Source organism: Parambassis ranga, chromosome 24, assembly GCF_900634625.1.
Source record: "Parambassis ranga chromosome 24, fParRan2.1, whole genome shotgun sequence".
Lineage (NCBI taxonomy): Eukaryota > Metazoa > Chordata > Actinopteri > Ambassidae > Parambassis > Parambassis ranga.
This window is the reverse complement of record NC_041043.1, coordinates 17405369-17431952: the sequence shown is the minus strand read 5'-3', so window position 1 is coordinate 17431952 and position 26584 is coordinate 17405369. Positions and strand designations below refer to the sequence as shown.

Genomic DNA, 26584 nt, shown 5'->3' with positions numbered 1-26584 from the left:
TTTTTATACTGTTTATTTCTACCGTTAGAGGCATTTGGTATTATGTGTGTGTCCTGCTGCTGCCACAGTGGAACTTCCCAGCTTGGGATGAATAAAGTGTTTCTGTTGTGAGACTGAGCTGGTGACAGAAAACAGGAAATGATGCTCAGAGTTATGAAATGTGGCATTTTATTACATCCAGTATGTTTTGGGTGATTTATGAACAACAAGAAAACATTTACACACAGACACACAAAGAAAATGAACACAAACAATAAGAACGCGCCAAGACGTCTGCATCTGGTAGAAAAATAAGCTCGCCACAGACGAGGTCGTACATGTGAAGCAGTAACTGCATCAATCTCAGTGATGCTCGTGTGTGTGTGTGTGTGTGTGTGTGTGTGTGTAGGCTGTGTCTGCTGCTACCTGCAGATCATCTGCTTTGTGTCTGAAGCCTGAGAACGACAGCGCCTCCTGGTGGCCAGCTACGTACTCTGCATGGCAGTCTGTGGAGCTGTGGACAACAACACAGTGAGCAGTCTCATCACGGCGGTCAGACTCAGCGTTACATGTCCAGGATGGACTGATGGACGGAGGCTGTCACCTGTGGGCAGCGTGCCCGTCCTGATGCGGCTCTCCTCCAGTCTTACAAAGCAGCTGCTCCTCTGTGCAGGGTCACAGGTCACAGCTTTGTCTGAGCCCACCTCGCAGGTCATCACCATGATGGGACCGTTCACGGCCTTCACATGGACCTGGATGCTGTCCTGAATCAAGACCAGTGTTTCAGCAAACCCTTATTCTACGTGGCAGCAGCAGTCACATGACCAACATTCACACAGGTAGACATGATGCAGACAGTTTGTGTAGCAGACCTCGCTGACTGATCATGTGGTGGAATCAATAAGGTCCCACAGAGGCTTCACGGGCCGCTCGGTGTGTCTTTACCTCTTTGGGTGCAGGGACGTCCAGCTTGGATTCCTTTGGTGCTTTGATGATGACGACGGTCTTCTCCTGACAGACTCTGAGCCGGCTGATGTCCTCAAACGTCACGTACGCCGCCGTACAGAAACAGTTAAGGAAAAGCTGCTCGGTCACAGAGAGAGTTTTTATTTTGGATTCATTTTAAAACAACAACAAACAAAAAAAAATCAAAGAGCAAACCGTGTGCCACTGAATATGGTTTCCGAAACCTGTGAAAAGACCTAGAAGAGGAGCTGCGGGCTGAGGACCATCGCTCTGATGACCTCTGACCTCTGACTAACGTGGAAGGATATGCAGAGTCCTCCTCATCATCAGTCATGTCGAAGAGCTGCTGGGCACAGCTCTTGATGAAGCCATCCAGCACGCTCTCCACCAGCTTCAAGCTCTCCAGCTCTCTGAAGAACGTCTGCTGGCTCCTCCACAGGAAGCTGGAGATGGGACACCACCCTCTGCAGACAGGAAGCAGACTTTCTGATGTCTGATGTTTAACCCACATAGAGGATGGGAGCACACATCACTTCACCACTCACATCCACTTTATCCTGAAGGCCGACTCCTTCTGAACAAGGCTGATGCCGTCCAGGATGCTAGTGATGTCACAGAGTGTCTGCAGGGGCGTCTGCAGGATTGTGGCCACCTGACGGAGGTCCAGACAGCCACCAGGAGCCGCCATGAGCAGCTCCAGGAGGCGCCGAGTCAGCAGGTCCAGAGGCACGAGGAGAGCGTCTGAATACAACAGAAAGTCAAACTGATATGGACAGACTCAGAGTGGGTTCTCCTTCCTGTCACATGACCAGTCGGTGTGATCTCATTGGTCGCTGCAGCAGCAGCTGCTCTCACCTGTTCTGTTATCTTTACTGGAGCTCTTCTTCTGTGTCGGAGTAGAACTGGAGAAGAGACAACAAATCAGGTTCAGACTGTCCCGTTAAAACACCCGACAGGTCCACCTGATACCAAACATGAGCGCAGACGCCTCACCTGGTCTCAGCCCCTGCAGGACTCTGCTGGATCAGACAGAAACAGGGATAAACAAACATTCAACACTGATACTGGTGCGATGGTTAAAAAGTCGTCAGACCTGCTGCGGTGGATTTGCTGAGGCAGGAACGTCCTGTCCACCTTCATCATATTCCTCGTTATCACCACAGCCCCTGGTGTCCCACTGATCGTCTACGTCCTCCACACTCCAGGGCCCAATCAGGCCCAGTGACCCGTCCAGGTAAGGGGGCATGAGGGGAATGGCGTCACTGGAGAGGCCATTTTTAGAGATGTCCCGTGGCAGGAAGTGATCCTCACAGATTAAACGCTGCTCCGCAGAGTCCTCCTCGGCGGTCTCCCTCAGTGCTGCCAGCCATACCTAAAGGGAAGACCAGGGTCAGAGAGGGCCAGCAGGACCAGGCCAGGGTCAGAGCAGGCCAGCAGGACCAGGCCAGGGTCAGAGCAGGCCAGGGTCAGAGCAAGCCAGGGTCAGAGCAGGACCAGGCCAGGGTCAGAGAGGGCCAGCAGGACCAGGCCAGGGTCAGAGCAGGCCAGCAGGACCAGGCCAGGGTCGGACCAGGCCAGGGTCAGAGCAGGCCAGCAGGACCAGGCCAGGGTCAGAGAGGGCCAGCAGGACCAGGCCAGCAGGAGCAGGCCAGGGTCAAAGAGGGCCAGCAGGACCAGGCCAGGGTCAAAGAGGGCCAGCAGGACCAGGCCAGGGCCGGCAGGACCAGGCCAGGACCAGGCCAGGGTCAGAGCCTGCAGCAGTTCTGACTGAGACAGAGCTGCACACCCATCCCTAAGCGGTGTTATGGAAGGGTTAACAGGCTTTACATACCAGCCAGAGTCTCTGTGTCATGGTCTCCATGGTCTCCTGACCCTAAACCTGCCCCAAAACGTCCGAACCTATTGATGTTCTTGTACGTAGAGAAGATTGAAGCAAGGCGTCTGGACTTGTAGAGTTTTCTAGAAGACGTTTCGCTGCTCATCCAAGCAGCTTCATCTTCTCTACGTATGATGACCTGGATGACTGAGAATCTTCATCAACATGTTCTTGTACGGAAGTTCTAATGTTAGCTAACTCGTGTTTGTGATGCTACACAGAGCTGCTAGCTGTGCGAGTGATTATTACAGCGAACACACAAACACACAAACACAACACGCTAACATCTGATGTCCGATGTTCTGACCCACAGCAGGAAGCCGGGGTCTTTCTGTCACCCTCGACCTGAACAGAACCTTCAAACACTGCAGCTAAGGCGCGTGTGGGCGGTGTGTTAGCATGTTAGCTCCAAACCGGTTTCCTCCATAAACACAGCACCGTCACACACGGAGCACGAACGCTCCTCTCCGGGACTTTCATACCTTCACCCGGTGCGGGTCTTCGGGGAAGCTGAAGAATCTCTTCGGCGGTCGGTTGAAAACTCCCCGGTTGTAGCTCACCTTCCGGTTCGGACACCCAGAGACGGCACACTTCACCATGCTCACATCCGGGCTCCGCTCACCGAACCCGGTACAGAACTTCAGCTGGTACCCCTCGTGCGGTTTGTTTTTGTGACGTAGCACCGGAAATAAGTGCTTACGTGACCCGGATGTCGAAAATACGATATATATATATATATATATATATATATATATATATTTTTAACGTTTTCTTATTATTATTTTTACACAAGTGAAGCACGTTCCCTCCAGAAGTTACTCTCATGAGTTTCTATTCGCTTCCTGACGTTAATCCCAGTTTGTCTGCTCCTGACACAGGTATTTAGATTATTATATATTATATAGGTATTTAGGTTATATTATATTATATAGGTTATATTATATATTTCTATTTCATATTTCAATTGATCTTCGGCTTCTATTTGTCTGTAACAAACAAGAATTTCTGATTCTGATACACCGCACAGCTGCAGTTCACTTAACGGCCAGAGGTGTCACTACAGAGGTCCTGATAACCTCCAGCCTTCAGGTAATGTTGATGGTACTGGTGTCAGTTTACATCCTGATCTGCTGCACACAGAAGTTATAAGAGTTATAAGATGATGCATCTGAAAGCGTTCAGGGTGACTTCATGGTGACTCCAGAGACAAGAACCTAATCTAAGACCCCCGTCAGACAGCTCGTATCTCAGCCTACAAAGTCTTAGTAAGGACTCTGAGCTTAAAGGTCGGAGGTTTCCTTCTGATGCACTTTGTGTTAAATTAGTGTAACTTCTCTTTACAATCCGATAGCAACCAGTTAGACAGTTTCTCATTAAAACAAAGAATATGAATCATCTGAAGCTATAAAACATAAAAACATCATCAATCCTCCGGGTGGACCCTGTAGGAGTATTGGCTGGTTGTCACTCTCTTCCTGCTCTGTGCACCAGAGAGGTACGTGCATGATGGCCGAAGTCACAGACCGCAGCTCGTCTTCAGGTGATGGCGTCCATGTGATTGGAGGCGTGGCTTCAGGGTGAGCTCCGAGAGAAAGGGGCGTGTGTTTACTTTAAATCTGGCTGACTCTCACTGAGTTTTAAAACCTCCTCCCTGCCTTTAAAGGTGATTTAAGAACGTTCTCAGAGCGACTCTGAAGGTTTGACCTCAGAGTGCCGCTTTGTTTCAGGAGCTGTGATCGGCTGACAGAAGAACATGAGAACAGGTTCCTAACAATATGAACAGAGACATGAAGGCTGCAGCCTCAGATGATGTGATCATCATCAACACACAGGGATGATGTGAAGGTGGGACGATGGCTCAGCTGTCAGCACCTTCCTGTGCTGCTGTCTGTTACATGGAGGCCCGGGTCGGAGCAGATTTACCTGCAAACAACATGGAAACAGGAGGAAGAAGAACTGGACCGAGGAGCAGAGAAGAAACACTGAGTCACTGACATGTTTCTATATTTCAGGCCTGTAAAAGCAGATTATACATCAAATAAATATTTCCACAGTCTGCTCTGAAGCTGCTGACAGCTGCATGCATCATGGTAAATACCTTATTATTCACATGAAAGCTCACAATCCAACAGTATCGATGTGCCTTCTGCTTCCTGTTCCTCTTTAAAGCTGTTAGCATGCTAGCACAGGTGTGTATACAGAGGGCAGCTGCAGGCACACTTCCTATAAAGTACGCTGACATTTCTGCAGGCTAGCTTAAAGGTTAGCATGCTAACCAGCAACATTTGAATACAAGCTTCATTCACATTACACTCATGACAGTGTTCATAACACGGAGGCCCCGAGCAGACCACACCAGATCTGAATACATCTTTTTCCTGAAGGGGGCGCTGCTGTGTCCTTACTCAAAGTCTGATTCGACGGGTGGAGAAGCAGAGTGAAGCTGCTGCTGGAGGACTGCTTCAGAAATATTTCAGGTTAAAGTTTTCTGGAATGAAATCTTGGATGTGTCGTCTCATCAACATTCTGTGTTTGGTCTCTTCTCAGAGTCTGATGACTGAGGTCTTCGCCCTCCGTGGCCGCTGTGCTCCGTCAGCAGCATCATGGTGCTGATGGTGTCAGCCTCTGTCTGACCTCCGTCCCAGCACGGAGATTCTCCTGTGTGCTCCTTCGGCTGGGACGTCCTGCTGGTGTTGGACCAGTGAGGGTTTGCTGCTGTCTCTGTCTCTGTGGCATAAAGGGGGCGGCTCGGGTCCGTCTAACGTCTGGAGGCGGCCTCAGCTGGAACGCCAGTCCTTCCGCTCAGGACGTCCCACTGTGGATACACACATCTGTCCTCACACATTAAATCAACACACTCACACACACTGTACATGTCCACGCTGTCCTCAGACAGCCGGGCAACAAAGGGTCCATTATCTAACGGTGGATACATGAAGAAGAGCTGCTGTGCCTCCTCTTCCTCAGGTCTGCGGTCCGAGTGTGTGTCTGCTCCTTTTTTCCCAGAATGCAGCTGTGTATCTGCTCAATGGGCTGGCAGCGTTCTCCTGCAGGTCTCCTGGTCTGAGGACAGACAGAGAAGAGCAGAGTGTCTCAGTGTGTGTGTGTCCTTACTGTGTTTGTGTGTGTCCTTACTGTGTTTGTGTGTGTCCTTACTGTGTTCGTGTGTGTGTCCTTACTGTGTTTCTGTGTGTCCTTATTGCGGCTGTGTGTGTGGTTGTGTGTGTGTGTCCTTACTGTGTGGTTGTGTGTGTGTGTCCTTACTGTGGTTGTGTGTGTGTGTGTGTCCTTACTGCGGCTGTGTATGGTTGTGTGTGTGTGTCCTTACTGTGTGTGTGTGTGTGTGTGTCCTTACTGCGGCTGTGTGTGTGTGTGTGTCCTTACTGCGGCTGTGTGTGGGTGGAGCAGAACCTCCGACACTGGGCGTCCTGTGTGTGGGTGCAGTCGCAGCGTCTGGTGTCCCTCCTGAGTCTCACTGAACCAAACCCATACGGCACCACGTGGCTGGAAGAGAGTCCAACAGTGACGGTGAGTCTGTGTGCCACATCATTAACCCCATCACTGCTGATCACTGATCAATAATCCCCTCTCACTGCCGGTCACCGGCAGAAACACACCTGTTGTTGTTCAGGCTCATACCGGTTTCTGCCAGTAGATGGCAGTGTAGCCTCAGACATGTAAAGGGCTGACTGGACCCTGAAAGCTGGACTCAGTCCACCGGGTCGAACAGTGAAGTCATCATGGATGTTTGTGTTACTCTTGTGTTACAGCAGCAGTCTCCTGACAGTGTTAGCTCATGGAGCGGTTTCTAAAGCTGGGGCCCAGGGCCCCTCAGAGGGCCCCCATGAGACGTTCACTGGAGAAGAAGAGATGAGTCTGCCTAACCCTTTGGTTCTAATGTGAGGAGTGGTTTTTTGTTGTCTCCATCAGCTGACCTCCACCTTCCTGTGGTTTTCATGTCTCCGTGCTGTCGTCACATGTCTCAGGGTCAGCGAGCCGCTCTCAGGATGAATCAGTGGGAGTGACCTGAACTGTTGAACTGCAGCTCTGTGAGCGATGGCTCCTCTGCTCCTTCTGTTCAGAGCTGTGTTCACGCCGGGCCATCACTCATGTGCAGACAAGAACATCTGATCCTGCGAGTTCGGCGCCAGCTTCTCCTGTCCTTTTATAACTAGTGCTAAGTTCAGAGATCCTGATGAAGGATGGGTTCAGAAGGTGGACTTCTACACCAGAGAGCGTCTGGAAATGTAATCCACTTCCACTGAGTCTGTCCCAGAGGACCTGGTCTACAGAGGTCTGTGCTTCACACACAGCACAGACCTCTGTAGACCAGGTCCTTCAGACCATGTGGGTCCTGAGTCTATTGATGCCAGGAGGAGAACACATTAATGAGTGACATCACAGGCGGAGTGTCCGCCCAGCTGACTGTGACCCACAGGGTCTGGTCCCGGTGACCGCGGCGTGTCCGCTGGCTCTGAGACTCGTGCTGCCTGTGTGTTCATGGACACTCACGCTTCATTTTGTAACGCACTCAGAGTCTGGCTCGGGTTTAACGCTGTCGGCCAAACAATAAGCTGTTTGTGTAGTCTTAAGTAAATGTGTCCACACATGGCAGATGTTACACAAACTGTGTTCATTGGACTTCACTCTGCTCATGTCTTTAGTTTGGATCGCAGCCGCTCGTGGACGTGCGGCGCCCATCTGTGATCCGTCTGTTTGTTTTCACACTTGAGAGGTGAAAATTCAGAGAGCGTGAACCAACGCTGAGAGCAGCAGGTAGGACGAGGAGCCAGGCGTGTTTTCAATGACACACAGTCACACACAGACTCACACACAGACTCACACACAGAGTCACACACACAGACTCACACACAGAGTCACACACACAGACTCACACACAGAGTCACACACACAGACTCACACACAGACTCACACACACAGGAGTAATAATAATAAAGCATTGGTCTTATATTGCGCTTTTCTGCTCTGTTGGGCGGCACTCAAAGCGCTTACATTGATATTCTTTCACACCACATTCACACAGTGGCAGTGGTAAGCTACCAGTGGTAGCCACATCTCGACCACCGCCGATCCATTCATACGCATTCATACACCAGTGAGTGCACTGGAGGCAATGCGGGTAAAGTGCCTTGCCCAAGGACACACAACAGTGACTAGGGAGGAGCTGGGGTCGAACCGCCGACCTTCCGGTTATTGAACAACCCTGCTCTACCACTGAGCCTCTGCTGCCCACTGCTGGAGTCACACACACAGTCACACACACACAGTCACACACACAGAGTCACACACACAGAGTCACACACACAGAGTCACACACAGGCGTGTTTTTAATGATCCCAAAAGTACTGGAATCAGACTGAGTGTGACCCAGCTGCACACAAACCATCTGTCCTCTGCTGTTAGCAGACAAGCTAATAGTTTGTCTTCCCTCCTGTCACATGATCAGTCAGTGTGCTCTCATTGGTCAGCTCCATCATGTCTGCAGTCAGTGTGTGTGTATGTGTGTGTGTGTGTGTGTGTGTCTGCAGTCAGAGTGTGTGTGTGTGTCTGCAGTCAGTGTGTGTGTGTGTGTGTGTGTGTGTCTGCAGTCAGAGTGTGTGTGTCTGCAGTCAGTGTGTGTGTGTGTGTGTGTGTGTGCAGTCAGTGTGTGTGTGCAGTCAGTGTGTGTGTGTGTGTCTGCAGTCAGAGTGTGTGTGTGTGTGTGTGTCTGCAGTCAGAGTGTGTGTGTGTGTGTGTGTCTGCAGTCAGTGTGTGTGTGTGTGTGCAGTCAGTGTGTGTGTGTGTGTCTGCAGTCAGAGTGTGTGTGTGTGTGTGCAGTCAGTGTGTGTGTGTGTGTCTGCAGTCAGAGTGTGTGTGTGTGTGTCTGCAGTCAGTGTGTGTGTGTGTGTGTGTGTGTGTGTGTCTGCAGTCAGAGTGTGTGTGTCTGCAGTCAGAGATCAGTCAGAGTGTGTGTGTGTCTGCAGTCAGTGTGTGTGTGTGTGTGTCTGCAGTCAGAGATCAGTCAGAGTGTGTGTGTGTGTGTGTGTGTGTGTCTGCAGGCAGAGTGTGTGTGTCTGCAGTCAGAGATCAGTCAGAGTGTGTGTGTGTGTCTGCAGTCAGAGATCAGTCAGAGTGTGTGTGTGTGTGTGTGTCTGCAGTCAGAGTGTGTGTGTGTGTGCAGTCAGTGTGTGTGTGTGTGTGTGTGTGTGTGTGTGTCTGCAGTCAGAGTGTGTGTGTGTGTGCAGTCAGTGTGTGTGTGTGTGTGTGTGTGTCTGCAGTCAGAGTGTGTGTGTGTGTGTGTCTGCAGTCAGAGTGTGTGTGTGTGTCTGCAGTCAGTGTGTGTGTGCAGAATCACTCAGGTGTTCAGACAGAGATCAGCTGCAGGAAGCTGCAGGTCAGACAGAGACTCTGAGTGTTGGTCATGTGACTGCTGCTCACAGCGACTCCATCATGGCGTCCTGCTGAGGGGGACTTTCTGTTTCACTGAGTCTTGTTGGAGTGAACTCTTTATTTCTGGAGGATTTTAACTGATGAAATGTTTCCAGGTGAATTTAACGGTTTGAAGCATCAGAACGTCCACAGCTGAACTTGTTACAGTTTCTGTCTGTGATTAAGTCATTTGGGGTAAAAACAGCAGCTGGTTTTGAGGTTCGGAGGGTTAACCAGCGCTGCACCAAAATATGTAGACTGTAAGAGGTAATTAGAGTGGAGGGTTACTGTAATGCGACCTGAGCTGTGGATATAAAGTGACAGGAAGCTGCTCTCCTCACCGTCAGTAGCAATTAACCTCGTTTTAGTCCAGCGTGCACAGGCAGCGAGCGTGCACTCACATGTGGTGGAGCTAATAAGAAAGCACACCTTCCCTAAAGAAGGCTGGTGCTGCTGCTCACCGCAGAGAGCCTGGGCTCATTACGGCCCGCGCGGTCTGAGCCGAGCCCGGGCGGCAGGCGCGCTCGCTGCTGCTCCACACCGACATACACAACCCAACACCGGCGGACTAAATATAACAGCAGAGCTGCAGCCGGTGTTTGAGTTTAATGATGGAGGTGTCCCTGAAATAGCTTTAAAGGCAGCTGGGACGGGTGGAGGGTCTAAACATAGCAGCGTGGGGACATGGAGTCTTCCTGCTGGAGGCGCCACACCGGCTTCCCCCGCAGCACGCCTGCTAAGTGTGACAAGTGTCACGGGTCTGACCGTGACCTCTCCGGAGGTCCTTGAATGCATCACGGGTGAAAACCTCTTTATCTCCAGAAACACTGCGTCTGCACTAACAGGCAGGACGCCATGATGGAGTCACATGACCAACGTTCAGAGAGCATCTGTCTGACACACACACTGCTCTCTGACTGCAGACAGGGTGGAGCTGCTGGAGCAGGGCTGGTTCCTTCCAGCCAGGTTGATTTATTTAATGAAGAAATCTTTATTTGTTAAAATCTAAGGATGGAAATTGGTGCTGCTTTCTGTAAACCTCTGACCTGGGAACACGGAGTCTTTCTGCACCGTGTGTGTGTGCACCGACCTCCCGTTCTTTGTTTGGTTTTGTTATCATGTTGTAGAGCAGCAGAATGTATCACAATGCTCCAATGTGCTGAGAAAACAAACTCTGTGTGTGGTACCCGGCTCCTGCAGACTCACCTCGGGGTGTTGACCCAGACGATGCCAATGTGGCAGAAGAAAATACACTCCTTGTCTTTCTGGTTCTCACAGGAGCAGCGTTTCTCTCGGCGGTGGGCCGTGTGGGCGAGCTGCACCGAGGGGCCCTTCTCTGCCGTGGGGCTCGTGATGGAGAAGGCTGGCGAGAAAAGATGGAGGGTGGTGGTTAGAGTCTACAGTCTTCACAGAGGAGAAGAACCGAGCCTGAGAACTGTGTTAGCATGTTAGCATGTTAGCTCACAGCCAGCTCGGTGGGTTTCTGCTGTGGTTCTCTGGCTGCTCTGCCCCTCTAATGGTTAAAGCTGGAACTGCAGGTCACATGACAGGTCATCCTAAATGTTCTGTGAGGACTTGTGCTGGTATCTGGGGTATCACACTTAATAACACAACAAAACTGCCAGCCATTTATACCCAACATGTTCCAACATGTTTCCAACAGTTCTGCTCAGAGAGGACTGCGGCCTGACGTATCCTGACCGCTGGCGGAAATAAACACCACTCTTTGAATCTTTCATCATGAAAGCTACCTGGTCAGGTGTGGGTAAAGATCCTGTATTTGCACTGCCTTCAACAGACCAAGGGGGCGCCAGAAATGTTAACCAACCATGTCCTCACAGGACATGATCACTGCTGATCATATTGAGTCATCATTTGAGTCCACCCGCACTTCTGATTCATCCAAATACAGGCACAGAGGTGTCGCAAGGGGAAAACCAACACCAGGCAGCAGCCTCAGGGGCAGAGGCCTGAAGCCAGGTCTGCAGGTCCCCGTGTGTCCTCTGGGGACACTGAGGTGGATGCAGTAAAGATGTCCGGCCTCAGACGGGGACGTGATGGTGGGAAACAGGAACAACGATGTGGGTCACATGACGCATTTGTTTGTCAGAGGTTTTGTTGTGGCACCTCACTGACGCTGGAACAACACTTTACTGCACAGCATGACAGCAAGGTTCTACTGTACACACACACACACACACACACACACACACACACACACACACACACACACACACACAGCCCATAAAGAGCCCACAGACAGTCTTTGATCCTGCTCGGTGCACACAGGGGAATGTTTGGGGTCTTAACAGGGATTTACACACAGGCACAAAATAACAGCTCTCCTCACCATAAAGTAGAGTCGGTCTGCTCATCATCATATTTCACGCTTTTATTCATGTCTGCTTGTTAAAGGAGGACCTCCTGCTCTGTCTCTGAGGCCTCCTGCTCTGTCTCTGGGACCTCCTGCTCTGTCTCTGAGGCCTGCTCTGTCTCTGAGGCCTGCTCTGTCTCTGGGGCCTCCTGCTCTGTCTCTGAGGCCTGCTCTGTCTCTGGGGCCTCCTGCTCTGTCTCTGGGGCCTGCTCTGTCTCTGGGACCTCCTGCTCCGTCTCTGGGACCTCCTGCTCTGTCTCCGAGGCCTGCTCTGTCTCTGAGGCCTGCTCTGTCTCTGGGGCCTCCTGCTCTGTCTCTGAGGCCTCCTGCTCTGTCTCTGAGGCCTGCTCTGTCTCTGGGGCCTCCTGCTCTGTCTCTGGGGCCTCCTGCTCTGTCTCTGAGGCCTGCTCTGTCTCTGGGGCCTCCTGCTCTGTCTCTGGGGCCTGCTCTGTCTCTGGGACCTCCTGCTCTGTCTCTGGGACCTCCTGCTCTGTCTCCGAGGCCTGCTCTGTCTCTGAGGCCTGCTCTGTCTCTGGGGCCTCCTGCTCTGTCTCTGGGGCCTCCTGCTCTGTCTCTGAGGCCTCCTGCTCTGTCTCTGAGGCCTGCTCTGTCTCTGGGGCCTCCTGCTCTGTCTCTGGGGCCTCCTGCTCTGTCTCTGAGGCCTGCTCTGTCTCTGAGGCCTGCTCTGTCTCTGGGGCCTCCTGCTCTGTCTCTGGGGCCTCCTGCTCTGTCTCTGAGGCCTGCTCTGTCTCTGGGGCCTCCTGCTCTGTCTCTGAGGCCTGCTCTGTCTCTGAGGCCTGCTCTGTCTCTGGGGCCTCCTGCTCTGTCTCTGGGGCCTCCTGCTCTGTCTCTGAGGCCTGCTCTGTCTCTGGGGCCTCCTGCTCTGTCTCTGGGGAGTACAAACTACACTCTGCGGCTGGGTCTTTGTCCACCTTCTCCTGCAGGATGTGGAGGTGTTCCTGGACCAGAGCAGGTCTATCATATTTCCAGCATGTTGTGGGTCTACCCGCAGGCCGGGTCCCATTTAAGCATGCTCAGGGATCCTAAACTGAAAAGCCTCTTCAAATTCTACAAGGCATCAGCAAACCTCCAGCATGAGAGAGCCGGCCTGCAGAGGAACCTGGACCTGCTCATGGAAGGAGACCTCTGAGAATCACCTGCAGAGGTGGAGACTGAGGCGCTCTGACGTGCCTGCAGAAGGTTCCCCTGCAGCTGTGAGGCAGACACACCTGTCAGCACAGCAGCTTCCTGCTGGTCTCCAGCGGACATGATGCTGCTCTGGTTCTCAGACTCTTTCAGAGTGTACTTGTGTTTTGTGGTTTCTCCGAGTCTGAAGCTCTGAATGTAATCATGAGCCTGAATGAATGCTTCTTTCTGCACCAGGACTCGCTGATGTTTGAAAGACATGAAGTCCTGCAGGCTGGACACAGCGCTGGATCCAGAGCTGCTCGCCATCTCACCTGGACACTCTGCCAGTTTGTTGAACACAAACACAAACCCTCCAAACCAAACCCCTCTAACCTGAGGTATTCTGAGGTCTGAATCCATTTGGCACAGAGATGTCACGCTCTTCATCCACGGCCTCACTTATCCCCAACAACACACAGAGCTCACCCCATGTTGTCCCATAGGCATCGGCCAATGGGACAGTAATTCCAGACAGCTGTAGGAGCGCAGAGGACAGTCTGTAGGAGTGTCTGTGCGGTGAAGTTCATCATTTCTCCATGTGTGGTGTGTCAGAGGTCTGCTCGGAAGGTCCCGGCCACAGACACATTAATCACTGTGAGCGCTTCAGAGACAATGGGAACTCTTGAACAAACAGAAAATGTTCAAGAAGGCGGAAGCAGCTGCTTCTGCACGCTCTGAGCATCAAACGGTGCAGAATCCTGCAGGACCAGGGTTCCTCCCCTGTGCAGCGTGAGCTCAGCAAGTCCTCCTCCTGCCCTGGACAAGCAGGCCACCGCCGAGCCGCTACCTGCCACAAACACGCCGCACAATGTGCTGCAGCGACGACAACAAGAAGCCTGGTACACATCCAGTCCATCAGCCAGACCACCAGAAAAGGAGGCGGTTTATGCTTCCAGGTGTCTGACCTCAGCACGCTAGCCGTCCTGCTAATGCTAAGACAAACATACAGTGAGCATGGCATTCCCCCACTCTATGCTAAACCAGCTAACTGTTTTGCATAGCAGACAGCAAATTAGCTAGCCTGCTGTTAATAACTGAACAGCACCAAGCCCATGTAGCATTACAGCTAACTTAGCTTCAGGGCTCTCACACATCTCAACAAGTTCACACACTCACAGTCCACACATGGCACTTACTCACTCGATGAACACAGAAACTATGAAGGAGTCAGAGGGGTCATTAGAAACCTATCAGCCAATCAGAACAAGCCACTTTTCTCAGCCACGCCCACTTTTTTTTCTGTTCAGCAGCGTTCATGTTGTTCCTCGTCATGACTGTGTTCAGCCTCAGGATCTGTGCACATATGCAGGTCTTCATGCAAATGTGTGTGTTCGCTCGCTCTGAAACTAAATGTGGGAAAAGCCAGGAGCCCGAAGCCCTGCTCAGCGTCTGCAGGCTGCCAAGCCAAAGTTTCATTTCTGCCCTGTTATGAGTCTGGATGGCTCCACGGGCTTCGACATTATTTGATAATATACAGACGGATCAGCTGCTAATCCGGCCGCTCAGCAGGTAGAAGCTTCATTCAGACTTTTTTTCTTCATATCTATCCACACATGTATGGAGAGGAATGTAACACACACACACACACACACACACACACACACACACTGTTTTCCTAGCCTCGGTGGACTCAGGTTTCCTGCCTGGTAATAAAAGGTGCTGAGGCTAACGTGATAGCCAACATAAACTCTCAGGCTAATTTGGAGCTTTTGAAGCCCAAACTGGAGACAGTTTGAATCCCCAGACAGGCTGTAAAAACCTAACTGGGCTGCAGGGAGCAAGAAACACCCTCCTCTTCATCGACAGTCTGTGCAGACACAGAGGCCGGTCAGCCAGCAGCAGGGCTGTGGCAGCATCAGGACCTTCCTGACCTGTGGATGAAGGATGGGGGAGGCGAAGGTTAGCGGGCCGGGTGAGGGATCACGCCGAGGAGTCCACACATCCTGGAGGACCATGGCATGACGAAGAGCAGAGCGGAGAGGACGACACAAAGCTCCTTTTGTTGGAGCAGCTCCTGGTGTTGTTGGGCTTGAGTTCAGGGCTGCATCCTTCAAAGTCTGAACCCCAGGTCCACGGCCAATAAAGACAGACTCTAAAATCCTACGTGCACGTTTTTCAAATGTTGGAATTTAACAAATATCCAAACATAATAAAGAAGATTTTCTGTCATAGATTTCACAAAAATCAGCCGGAGGAGGAGGAGTCACTGTTCACAGCCACAGCGAGCAGGGCGGGGCAGAGCTGCCGGTCCCGGGCCAGGACAGCTGCTGGAGTCTCTGTCTGCAGCGGCCACAGACATTTGACAGGACGTCCACACATGGACAGAGAGCTGGATCCAGACTGTGGTGTACTGACCGCAGGAGGTGACCCCATCCTGGAGACCTGATCCTGGAGCACACTGCCAGAGCTGAGTGTCTCCAGGACCATGCAGGTGTCCACACAGGCTGTGGGCCTGATCAGGAGCAGATTCAGGGACAGCCTGAGATATTTCTGCACCAGTCGGCGCCGCTGATCTGAGGAAGATTCTACTGAGCATGTGCGGACTCTAGGATGGATGGGTTTGGACTGTTGTGGTTTGATGTGTCCATACGTGAACCCGTCTGAGTTTCCAGGGTTTGGACGCATTAAAGCGTTAATGGGCCTGCAGTTCCCGCAGTTTCACGGGCTGTTGGCTCTGCTGCTGTCTCCTGATTTTAAAGTGCTGCTTTCGGCGGTTAATCAGCCTCAGATGTCTGGCTGCACCGCACCAACACAGAACAGGCAGCCCAGAGCGGGACCGAAGGAGAAGCAGAGGGCCCGACAGAGGCCGGCTGGAAGCAGAGGGCCCGACAGAGGCCGGCTGGAAGCAGAGGGCCCGACAGAGGCCGGCTGGAAGCAGAGGGACGTGCAGAGGGGAGAGCAGCGACGGCCGCCTGACAGCGGACTCCTCTGAGGCTCTGCCCCCCAGGTCTTACTCAGCCTGATGGAGGTGACAGCACGCTCAGAAACTCACACTTCACCTCAGTGTTACGTAGTGACAGCAGTGACCGCACCAGAGGAAGTGAGCAGGCTGGAGGACCAACAGCTGGAGGCCAGGAAGACAAGGTCACAGCAGCAGGAGGACCCGCTCGCTCTGCTGGTCTCTGATGGATGGAGTGAAAACTAACGACCTCCACACTGACATGCCCTCAGGTGGGGGCTCAGCGGACTCCTGCTGCTTGTTTGAGCTACATCTTCTGTGTGTGTGGGGGGGGGGGGGGGGGGGGGGGGGGGTAATGGGTGATAGGCACCTCATCTAAGACTGCACCACATGCTGAGTGTGGCTAATGATGAAAGTCCCCCAGCCACACCCAGAGACACACAAAGACACACAAAGGACCTAATCAGAGATTTGTATCAACGTGACCTGATGAGACATGTGTCCATGTGTCCTCACAGCACCGCAGAGCGTGCACCACCCCTCTGAAACAAGCCAGTTTCTGCAGCTGCTGCAGAAAGGAACACCTAAACCACCCAGAGGCTCCTGAGGCCGTTACACAACATCACTCCAGGAGGATCAGCTCTAAATAAAAAGGGTCTTATCACACAAAACCCTCAGAGGCCACACACGTCTCTGACGGAGCAGCGGGGGAGGCCGCAACCCCACATTTCTGGATTAAATGTGAAGGTTTCACAGAAACAAACCTTTCAGGAAACATCTGATTTACAGAACACTCTTTGTTGTTGTGAATTCTCAGAGGCTTTAATGTCTGGGTCTCTAATCACCACATTATATAAACTGCTTTAAAATGCACATGTTGATCATGAGTTTTGAGTTTTGTCATTTGTACAACTGAAGTTTCTTATTATCATTATTATATGACTATAATAAAATAACTCCCTGTGAATGTTTCCCCACTGATTTAAACAGCTGTTTCCTTTACTTCGCTCATTGTGACTCTGATTCTAGATGTTGTGATGAGTTCTGTGATTTCTGTGGTGTCAGGATTTTAACCCACACCAGAAGATGTGAATAAAGAAGCGACGACACGCTGAAGGAATCTTTAAAAAGAACCTTCCGTGCGCTGCAGCCTCTGTGCAGTCACACGTGTTGAGCAGACATGTGCAGGTAGAAGCTGGCTGCTGCTGCATGAACACATTCCTTCAATAAGACGCTGCAGCGATGAAGCGAGCTGGCTGAAAATATACTGTGAGAGGAGGCAGACACACAAACACGCTATCACACTACTACACAAACACAACCTGTGAGGACACACAGTGAGAACCTATGACTCCATACAGACAGAGTGTGTGCAGCCGCCTCACCGTCACACTGCTGGATCAGCATCAGAGCGGCGGCCAGCAGCCAGAGGTAAGGCAAGTCCATCCTGCTGGGCTCCTCAGCATCCACAGGAGAGCGAACACCTCCACCTCAGACCAGTGTCAGCAGCAGATCCTCCAGAGGAGCAGCGTCCTCTCAGGCTAAAGGTCCGCTGGATCCCTGCAGTCTCCACCCAGGTGGAGCAGCCCTGCTCGGCGTGAGGAGCTGGCGTGCTGTGCAGACGGAGGGAGGGTAATGTGCTGGAGCTCTGTCCCAGCAGATGTAGAGGTGGACTGGAGGAGGAGGGGGAGGAGGAGGAGGAGGAGGAGGAGGAGGAGGGGGAGGAGGAGGGGGAGGAGGAGGAGGGGTGGGAGAGGGGGAGGGAGAGGGGGAGGGGGAGGAGGAGGCTGGCTCTGTATGAGACACCTTCACAGCTTGACTGTCATTATGTTGATGAAGATTCTCAGTCATCCAGGTCATCATACGTAGAGAAGATTGAAGCCAGGCGTCTGCCAGTTTTCTTGAAGACGTTTCTCTGCTCATCCAAGCAGCTTCATCAGTTCTAACTGTTGGTGGGAAACATGGTTTACATGTGGTCACAGACCTCAGTGGGTGGGTCTGGGTAAAACTTAAATAAACAACAGCACTAAATGTTTCCATACTTACCTGTGATGATCTGGCTGACTGGGCCAGGTGTGGCTAACGACTGGGTAACGACTATGAAACTGCCATTAACTGTCATTAATCACAGCTCCTCCACCCACTGTCCACCCCGCCTCAAACTGTGGTCTGCTCCACCTCTGAAGTAGATGACACTTACATCCACTACAATAAAACACACCCTCTCTGTCCTGTCTCTCTCTTCTTCTCCTCTCTCTCCTTCATCCTCTCTGTCCTGTCTCCCTCGTCTCCTCTCTCTCTCTCCTTCATCCTCTCTGTCCTGTCTCTCTCTTCTTCTCCTCTCTCTCCTTCATCCTCTCTGTCCTGTCTCCCTCTTCTTCTCCTCTCTCTCTCCTTCATCCTCTCTGTCCTGTCTCCCTCTTCTTCTCCTCTCTCTCCTTCATCCTCTCTGTCCTGTCTCCCTCGTCTCCTCTCTCTCTCTCCTTCATCCTCTCTGTCCTGTCTCTCTCTTCTTCTCTCTCTCTCCTTCATCCTCTCTGTCCTGTCTCCCTCTTCTCCTCTCTCTCCTAAAGCTGAAGTGAAGTCTGTCACTCTGTGATCATCAGCTCCACCAACAATCTGAGTGATATATTTAAAGGAAGCCTCAGGCAGGCTGCTGCAAGGCATCCTGGGAAACATGTTTCTTGGTTGAAGCACATCCTGCACTCGTGGGTGTGGATCTGAAGACACTCAGTCTCCATCTGAAGACACTCAGTCTCCATCTGAAGACACTCAGTCTCTGCTACACGTCACATGGTCACATGGTCACATGATCTACCTACACCCAACCCTACACTGCACCAGTGCTGGCTATTAGAAATCAACAGCTAAATGAGAAGCTGTTATTTAGCCTGTTGTATGTATATAGTAGGTAGCGAACAAGCTAACATTAGCAAGTGTCACACACTGAAGCAAGTAGGCACTCAACAGTAAATAAAGATGAACGGCCCTTTAGTGATGTCACCCACAGGGTTCCTGTAGAGGTCAGTGTGGAGGACCTGAGAATCACCATGCCAACATCTGAGCCCACCAACACTCCTGGTTAACCCAGGTACGGGTAAAGGTGTGGAAGCAGGACGCCGATGAACATCCACACCTGGAATTATGACAAATGTAAGTCTAAACATAAAACTCGGTGACCCAGACAGTCTTTGTGCCCAGCTGTGAACATGCTTTAAACATGGAGGCCAGCCTCTGGTGGACACAGCAGGAACTGCAGCGTTTAACGATGGACCACGTGTCTCTGGTCAGACTGAAACACTGACTGGCAGACAGAGCAGAGCATCTAGCCACACTTCAGTGTGTGTGTGTGTTGGTGTTTTTACATGTTGCAGAGCGGCAGTCTTTACTCGGCTCACCACATCCTGGCTCCAGCATCAGATTAGAGGTCAGCCTCAGAGACAGAGGAGAATAACAGCCTCTGTTTTCTGAGCTTCATACGCTGAGCGCTGAATCAGAGTGTTTTTCTAGAGGGAAAGACCGTCTGCGCCGCCACGCCGCTGACCCCTCTCTGCTGACCTTCCTTCTCTGCTGACCTTCCTCTGCTGACCTTCCTCTGCTGACCTTCCTTCTCTGCTGACCTTCCTCCTCTGCTGACCCTCCTCTGCTGACCTTCCTTCTCTGCTGACCTTCCTCCTCTGCTGACCCCTCTCTGCTGACCTTCCTTCTCTGCTGACCTTCCTCTGCTGACCTTCCTCTGCTGACCTTCCTTCTCTGCTGACCTTCCTCCTCTGCTGACCCTCCTCTGCTGACCCTCCTCTGCTGACCTTCCTCCTCTGCTGACCTTCCTCTGCTGACCTTCCTCCTCTGCTGACCTTCCTTCTCTGCTGACCTTCCTTCTCTGCTGACCTTCCTCCTCTGCTGACCCTTCTCTGCTGACCTTCCTCTGCTGACCTTCCTCTGCTGACCTTCCTCTGCTGACCTTCTCCTCTTCAGTTAAGTTCAGGTTCAGTTCCATGGGATCTGCTGGAGCCATTTTGGGAAAACCCGACCAGGCACTCCTGTGTGGAGCTCAGCGTCCTGTCTGCCTCCCAGATGTTTGGATTGTCCTCGTTAATCTCTTTATGAAACTGGTTTACCACAACCGCCTCTCTGACAGAAACTCCGCGAGACAGCTTCCCCTAAACCCAAAAAAAGATAAAAAGAGGAAATCACGGGGCCCCTGTGTGTGTGTGTGTGTGTGGGGGGGGGGGGGGGGGGGGGGGCAGAGCCAATCAGATGGTCAGCAGAGGAATGTCTGATTGATCAGGCCCCTCAGGGACCTTTTAAACCAATAATCACCTCATCACGCACGCCGTCCTCTTCAATGGGTTAAATGGGCTCCCGCCCCTCAGGCTGCATTCAGCCAGCAGCCACGCATGGAGGTGGAGACATACTGACGGCTGTAAACACGCCACAGACCGACACCTGGTGCAGATCAACCAACCTGATACACCTCCAGTCTAAACTTCCTCAGCACATGACGACCTGAGCCCTGCTGAAACTTTGAGCTCTAGATACATGTTGTTCAGGGGGAATATTTCAGATCTAGATCAAGATGAGGCGGGTCCGTCATGCAGAAGAAGAACAAACCCTTCGTGATGTCACCCTCAGGTTCTGAAGCTCCATCATGCATCCATCTAACTCACTCACCCACATATGGGCTCTTATCTGCACTTTAAACACGTCTCAACAGTTCGGCGGGCTCGGAGGTTCTCAGGTTGGAATTCCAAATATTCTGCTGTTGTTAAAGGATTAGAGTCATCTGTGTGCTGCAGTGATGAAGTGAGGAGCAGCTGATCAGGGCAGAGAGCGTTGCTCAGCAGCTACTGCCTGTGCTCTGACAGCAGGGCTGGGTGGAGACCTTCTTCACAGCAGAGTGACGGGTCAGAACCCAGCACACACATTTCATGTGCGGGCTTCATCACGCCTAATGATGATGAAGATGTCATTGAGTGTGTTAATGCAGAGTCAGGCAAACGACAAGCTGCCTGCAGCTGCACTAAGACAGGGATTAGAGGCCTGGAATGTACGTTTAGCTGCCAGCGCCGTCATCTACATCTCCATAAACATGACACACAGCAATTTATATGTGTATTGATGTGACGATGAACGTGGAGGATGGAACTGTGGGAGTCACACATCTCTCAAGAATCCATCTCTTCATGAGGTTAGCATTAGCCTGAAGCTAGTGGCTCAGTGTTGGCAGTCTGATGAACTAGCATCATGTTTCACACCCAAACCCTCTCCGTCCTCTGCTGCTCCTCAGAGATGGTGTGTGTTCTTATATGGAGGCGATCGGGGAGATGGATCACTGAGGTCTTCTTCAGTGATGAGCGGTGCGCTGAGCGCCCCTCAGAGGCAGAGCAGAGGGTGTTCGCTGGGAAAACACGGCTGGCTCTGGCCTCTGCACAGCTCCGAGCTCCCGTCTCTTCGTTTGAATAATTGGAAACACAGATTTGCACACAAACACGCGCCGCTGTGTTCCTCCCAGAGCTGCGGTCGTCTGGCCAGGTGGACCGCTCCATCTGGACTCGTATAACTCCCGCTCGGCGTTTGGAGTCCCTGCAGGAAGTGCTCCTGCCTGTTTTCCAGCTTTGTTGTTGCTGCGTCTCGTTACCACATCACAGAGTCTGAGGCCGGGAGCAGACCTCCCCACCTACACATCTCCAACCAGCCGCCTCAGCCCTGAACCTCCAACCACTCCACGTCCCTCTGAAGCGGTGTGGTTCAGCTCCGAACCCCCCACCGCCTGCGCTCGAACTCTGAACATCCTCTGAGGCCTTAGCAGCAGAGGCTCCCCCTGCAGACCAGACCGTCACATGACCAAAGTGTCAGGGAGGGACTCCCATTGAGAGCTGTCCTCTAGTGGACGCTGGAGGACGGCAGCTGGTCTGTGCTGGCTTTAGATCCTGGAGGTGGCTGCTCAGTTCAGACCAACACAGAGGAGGTTTCACCTGAAGTGTGAGGCGTGTTCCTGCAGGACGACCTGTGACATCACAGCTGGGACGCGGTGCTGGTCCAACACTGGTGAGAAACATGAAGGAGGACATGTGGCAGCGAGGCCTCCTCCGTCCTCCGTCCGCTCCAGCGCTCACATCTGCCTCTCTGCAGGCAGTGATTATTGTTCTCACCTCAACAACCTCATCTGTCACAGCGCTGATGTAAGCGCTGAGCTGAGCGCTCTCTGGGACCGGGACCTGCCAACTGCAGTCAGAGGAGGTTTCTGCATGACCTCACCGTCCAAGAAACACAGCAGAGAAGAGCCGCAGCCAACAAATCACAGCGGCCCCTGTTTGATCCTCTCCACACAGCTCAGGGGAGCTAACAGGCTAACATGCTAACAGGACGCAGGCATCGTTCCATCAAGGAGAAGCTCCGCCCCTCACATCAAACGCAGACGCTCAGCTGTCACTCTCAGTTTGTGTGTGTTTCCTGACCTTTGAACTGCTGTGCTTCATCACTTTGAGTCACAATGAGTCAAAATAAAATGGTTGTCCAAACATCCTCCCCCTCCCTCCCCCTCCCTCCCCACATTCAGTTTCGTTGGAGCTCAGGAATGGACTCGGTTTACCCAAATGGCCTCTGTGTGTGAAGCCCCGCCCACTCCTCCATCTCCCCTCACTTCCGACCGCACTTCATATCGACGGCAGACTGGTGTTTATGAGGCCTGATGCTCGGCCACCCTCCCCCTCCTCATCCCAGTTTTACGAGGAGTGAGAAAGCAGCTCGGTTTGGAAACCCAAGGTTCCTGTTTGTCATCAGCTGCTCGGCTTGTTCCCAGCAGACAGAGGAAGAAGAGCAGAGGGACGACTGAGGGAGGGAGAGGAGGAGAAGCTCTGTCCACACAACAAACACATGTGATCCCTCTGCCATAAGGAGGAAGATTCAACCCGGAAAGAGAGGAAAGTTTGACTGCTGGACCCACAATGCACCACGCTGAAACGTCTCAGTGTCAGCTGATGCTATTAACGAACAAGACTCATGTTCAGTAATAATGTGATTTTAAAAACCAAGAGACGGACCATGGGGGAGGAAGGAGGACAGGTGGAGGAGGCGGAGGTAACCAGACACAGGTGGAGGCCTCGCTCACTACATGAGCTGATCTTAGTTTGAATGGAGGCAACTGGACTCAGAGGTTCACACCTGATCATCCTCATATGTTCCTTTATAAACAAGGACTGTTGGTCACAGAGGAGGACAGGAAGTGTCAGAAGCCTGAGACCTGATAGGTCCAGAGAGATGTCAGTCATCAGTCCTCATCTGTAAGGATGAAGGAGTGATCAATCACCATCTGAATTATGACCAACCCCGTCTTAACTAGAAGAGACCTCATAAGATGCAAAAGTATTTTGATGCTTGAAGCAGTAAAGGTGTCGTGTGGCGGAGGCTGTGTGGATCCTGGCAGGGCGCCCTGCCCCGTGGCGAGTCCTGCATCCCCCGGTGGAAGGTGGAGTTAGGGTGGCGTGGGTGCCTGCAAGACGAGCAAGAGAGACTTTAGAGAGGAAGGTGACCAGACGGCAGACTGTATTCTGTGATTGGATGAAAGACAGAGAGGAGGCGGGGGCAGGACGGCGTGGAGACATTAAGCCTGTGCAGAGGTATCAACGTAAAGATCTGGACTTCATGGTATTAATAGTACCTCAGTTATGCTGCATGCTGACTCCACGGTAACCCCACGGGAACAGGGAGCCTGACCTTTCACCTCCTCCAGCATCGACAGGTAACATTTACACTCAGACAGAGACTGTGGGGTCTGCATGATGTCATCAGCTGTGGTCCTAGAAGAAGAATCAGACAGAAGATGAAGAAGACGTGAAGAATGTTCCTGCACCGACAGAGGACGCATGTGATTGGCCTCCTGTCTCTGTGAGCAGTGAGAACAGGACGTAAGGTTTCAGAGGTTCATCAGCAGCACAGCGGCTCAGAGCCGGCCGCTGGCAGATGAAGCTGTTTGTGAACTCTCAGCTTCTGAGATCTCCTGCTTTGAATTCCAGTCAGAGCTTCACGTCTCTGATTTGAGGATTTCTGAGTGAAGAAAAGTCAACAAACATCAGAACCTCAGGAACACGGCCGGGTCCAAGGCACACGCTGCGTCCAGGAACCGCAGCATTCAAAGCAGCTGAGGAGGCCGAGAGCAGAACCACAGCAATCAGACTGAGGGGGGGGGGGAGAGAGAGAGCGAGAGAGAGAGAGAGCGAGGGAGAGAGAGAGAGAGAGCGAGGGAGAGAGCAGAACCAACCACAGCAATCAGACTGAGGGCGGGGGGGGGGGGGGGGGGAGGGAGAGAGAGGAGAGAGAGAGAGAGGAGAGAGAGAGAGCGAGGGAGCAGAACCAACCACAGCAATCAGAGTGAGGGCGGGGGGGGGGGGGGGGAGAGAGGGGAGAGAGAGAGAGAGAGAGAGAGAGGGAGAGAGAGAGAGCGAGGGAGCAGAACCAACCACAGCAATCAGACTGAGGGGGGGGGGGGGGGGGAGAGGGAGAGAGAGAGAGAGAGAGAGAGAGAGGGAGAGAGCAGAACCAACCACAGCAATCAGACTGAGGGCGGGGGGGGGGGGGGAGGGAGAGAGAGAGAGAGAGAGAGAGGAGGAGGGAGAGGAGAGAGAGAGAGAGAGCAGAAGAACCAACCACAGCATCAGACTGAGGGGGGGAGGAGAGGAGAGAGAGGAGAGGAGGAGAGAGAGAGAGGAGAGAGGAGGAGAGAGCAGAACCAACACAGCAATCAGACTGAGGGGGTGGGGGAGAGAGGGAGGGAGAGGAGAGAGAGAGAGGAGAGAGAGAGAGAGGGAGAGAGCAGAACCAACCACAGCAATCAGAGAGGGGGGGGGAGGAGAGAGCAGAGAGAGAGCGAGAAGGAGAGGGAGAGAGAGCAGAACCAACCACAGCAATCAGACTGAGGGGGGGGGGGGGAGAGAGCGAGAGAGAGCGAGGGAGAGAGAGAGAGAGAGAGAGGGAGAGAGAGAGAGAGAGGGAGAGAGCAGAACCAACCACAGCAATCAGACTGAGGGGGGGGGGAGAGAGAGAGAGCGAGGGAGAGAGAGAGTGAGAGAGAGAGAGAGAAAGAGGGGGGGGAGAGGGAGAGAGAGAGAGAGAGAGAGAGAGAATGGGGAAGAGAGAGAGAGAGAATGGGGGAGGCAGAGAGCGGAACCAACCACAGCAATCAGACTGAGGGGGGGGGGGAGTGTGCATAAGAGAAAGAGCGAGGGAGAGAGAGAGAATGGGGGAGAGCGGGAGAGAGAGAGAGGGAGAGAGAGAGAGAGTGTATATGTCTGTCTGTCAGTGTGTGTGAGTGTGTGTGTGTGTGTGTGCCGCCTCGTCTCCAGTGACAGCTGTTCTCTCTCTGTCTCCTGATGGATCAGCAGCAGACGTCTCACATACATTTAACTCTTTAGGTTAAAATCTCTGAGCCGTGATTGGCCGACTGAAAATAAGACCAACACGTGTCACAGCTTTTTTCCCTTTATTGTTGAGACAGATGTGACAGAAAACAACAACAGAAACAGGAAGTGTTCATGACGACAAACTTTCTAAACGGAGACACGGAACCATCGGCTACAGAACCGAACACAGAGCAACACAGAGCAACACAGAGTAACACAGAGTAACACAGAGCAACACAGAGCAACACAGAGTAACACAGAGCAACACAGAGCAACACAGAGCAACAGAGAGTAACACAGAGTAACACAGAGCGGCTGAGGAGGCTTATATACAGAGCTGTGAGGGGGGGGGCATCCACATCAACAGTCAACACACTCTCATGATTTGTTGGTTTTGGCTTCATTTGTCTAAGTGAACATCCACGATCTTTCAGAACTTCCATTGGTTTGTGTGGGTCTGATCTATCTTCACCACATAATTCTCCATCATCGCTTTGTCAACAAATGTCCTGCCAAGCCCACAGAGAGAGAGAGAGCTGCACACACAGACACAGACACACACACACAGACACAGACACACACACGCACACACACACGCACACACACACACACACACACACACACATAATAATGAACATAAGTCCATGTCTGTGGTGTCAGCAGCGCGTCAGGACACGGGTCAGTCTGAGCCGAACGTGGTTTTAACACGAGTGTATGACTCTGAGCAGGAAGGTGGGATTGTGGGCGTTTGTGACGTCACGGGTCGAGGCTGACTGGCCAGGCCGGGCCGGGCCGGTTTGTTTTGAAGCGTCCTCTGAGTGTTTTCTGTGTTGATAAGCCTGAGATGAACATTCTCTCCGGTCACTGCCCACAGAGTTCATGGGCTCCGTGTGTGTGTTCCAGCCTCGGGCTGAACCCAGGCTCTGAGCCCCAGCGCCGGAGCTGCCAGAGGGGCCTCGTCTCTTCTTTCAGCCTCTCCGGGGCTTTCAACCAAAAACATTCTTCTGCCACTCTGGGCAGAGACAGAAGGGAAACATGGCCGCCGGTGCCGGCCGGTCGGCGCAGTGCGTGCCTCGCCGCTCAGTCCTGATCTGGGTGTTGAGCTGCTGGCTGGACAGTGGAAGTCCGGCGAGCCAACATCCCAACATGTGCGCCTCATGTCTGACGGACCACAGACGGGTCTGTGTGTCCTCCAGAGCCTCAGCACGGCGTGTTAGAGAGGAAGCTGCACAAAACAAATACAAAGATCCTACACAGCACACAGCAGCAGAGCAGCTGCAACACGGCTGCAGGAGACACAACTATAAATCACTTCCTCTGTTTGGAGCAGAAATCAAATATGGCCGCTGAAATGTTCTTTTTCAGTTTTCAGTTTTGTCAGTTTTTACCTTCTTTCTGTTTCTGGTCCTGACCAGGAAGTTATGTCCCACAGCGTGAGGCACAGCGCCCCCTGCTGTCCACAGGCTGTGAGAGTC

At 52.5% G+C, this 26584-nt stretch overlaps 2 protein-coding genes across 4 annotated transcripts; both read right to left on the bottom strand.

Moving 5' to 3' along the window:
• Nucleotides 1–145: 145 nt before the first annotated feature.
• On the bottom strand, nt 146–3507 carry LOC114428458 (transcription factor E2F3-like). 2 transcript variants are annotated; one of them, XM_028396888.1, is made up of 9 exons: nt 3304–3507; nt 2039–2317; nt 1939–1964; nt 1801–1847; nt 1491–1686; nt 1254–1409; nt 925–1039; nt 584–743; nt 146–493 (listed from the first exon to the last, which is right to left on the bottom strand). In XM_028396888.1, the coding sequence occupies exons 1-9, from the start codon at nt 3418–3420 to the stop codon at nt 465–467; spliced, it is 1125 nt and encodes a 374-aa protein (XP_028252689.1). In that variant the 5' UTR covers nt 3421–3507; the 3' UTR covers nt 146–464. The 2 variants fall into 2 exon arrangements, with proteins under 2 accessions (XP_028252689.1, XP_028252690.1); XM_028396889.1 differs by having other exon boundaries at nt 1939–1961.
• A 1707-nt stretch (nt 3508–5214) lies between these two features.
• Nucleotides 5215–17321, bottom strand: LOC114428476 (endothelin-2). 2 transcript variants are annotated; one of them, XM_028396913.1, is made up of 5 exons: nt 17097–17321; nt 10457–10613; nt 6206–6325; nt 5755–5884; nt 5215–5636 (listed from the first exon to the last, which is right to left on the bottom strand). In XM_028396913.1, the coding sequence occupies exons 1-4, from the start codon at nt 17155–17157 to the stop codon at nt 5785–5787; spliced, it is 438 nt and encodes a 145-aa protein (XP_028252714.1). In that variant the 5' UTR covers nt 17158–17321; the 3' UTR covers nt 5215–5636; nt 5755–5784. The 2 variants fall into 2 exon arrangements, with proteins under 2 accessions (XP_028252714.1, XP_028252713.1); XM_028396912.1 differs by having other exon boundaries at nt 5215–5884.
• Nucleotides 17322–26584: the final 9263 nt, after the last annotated feature.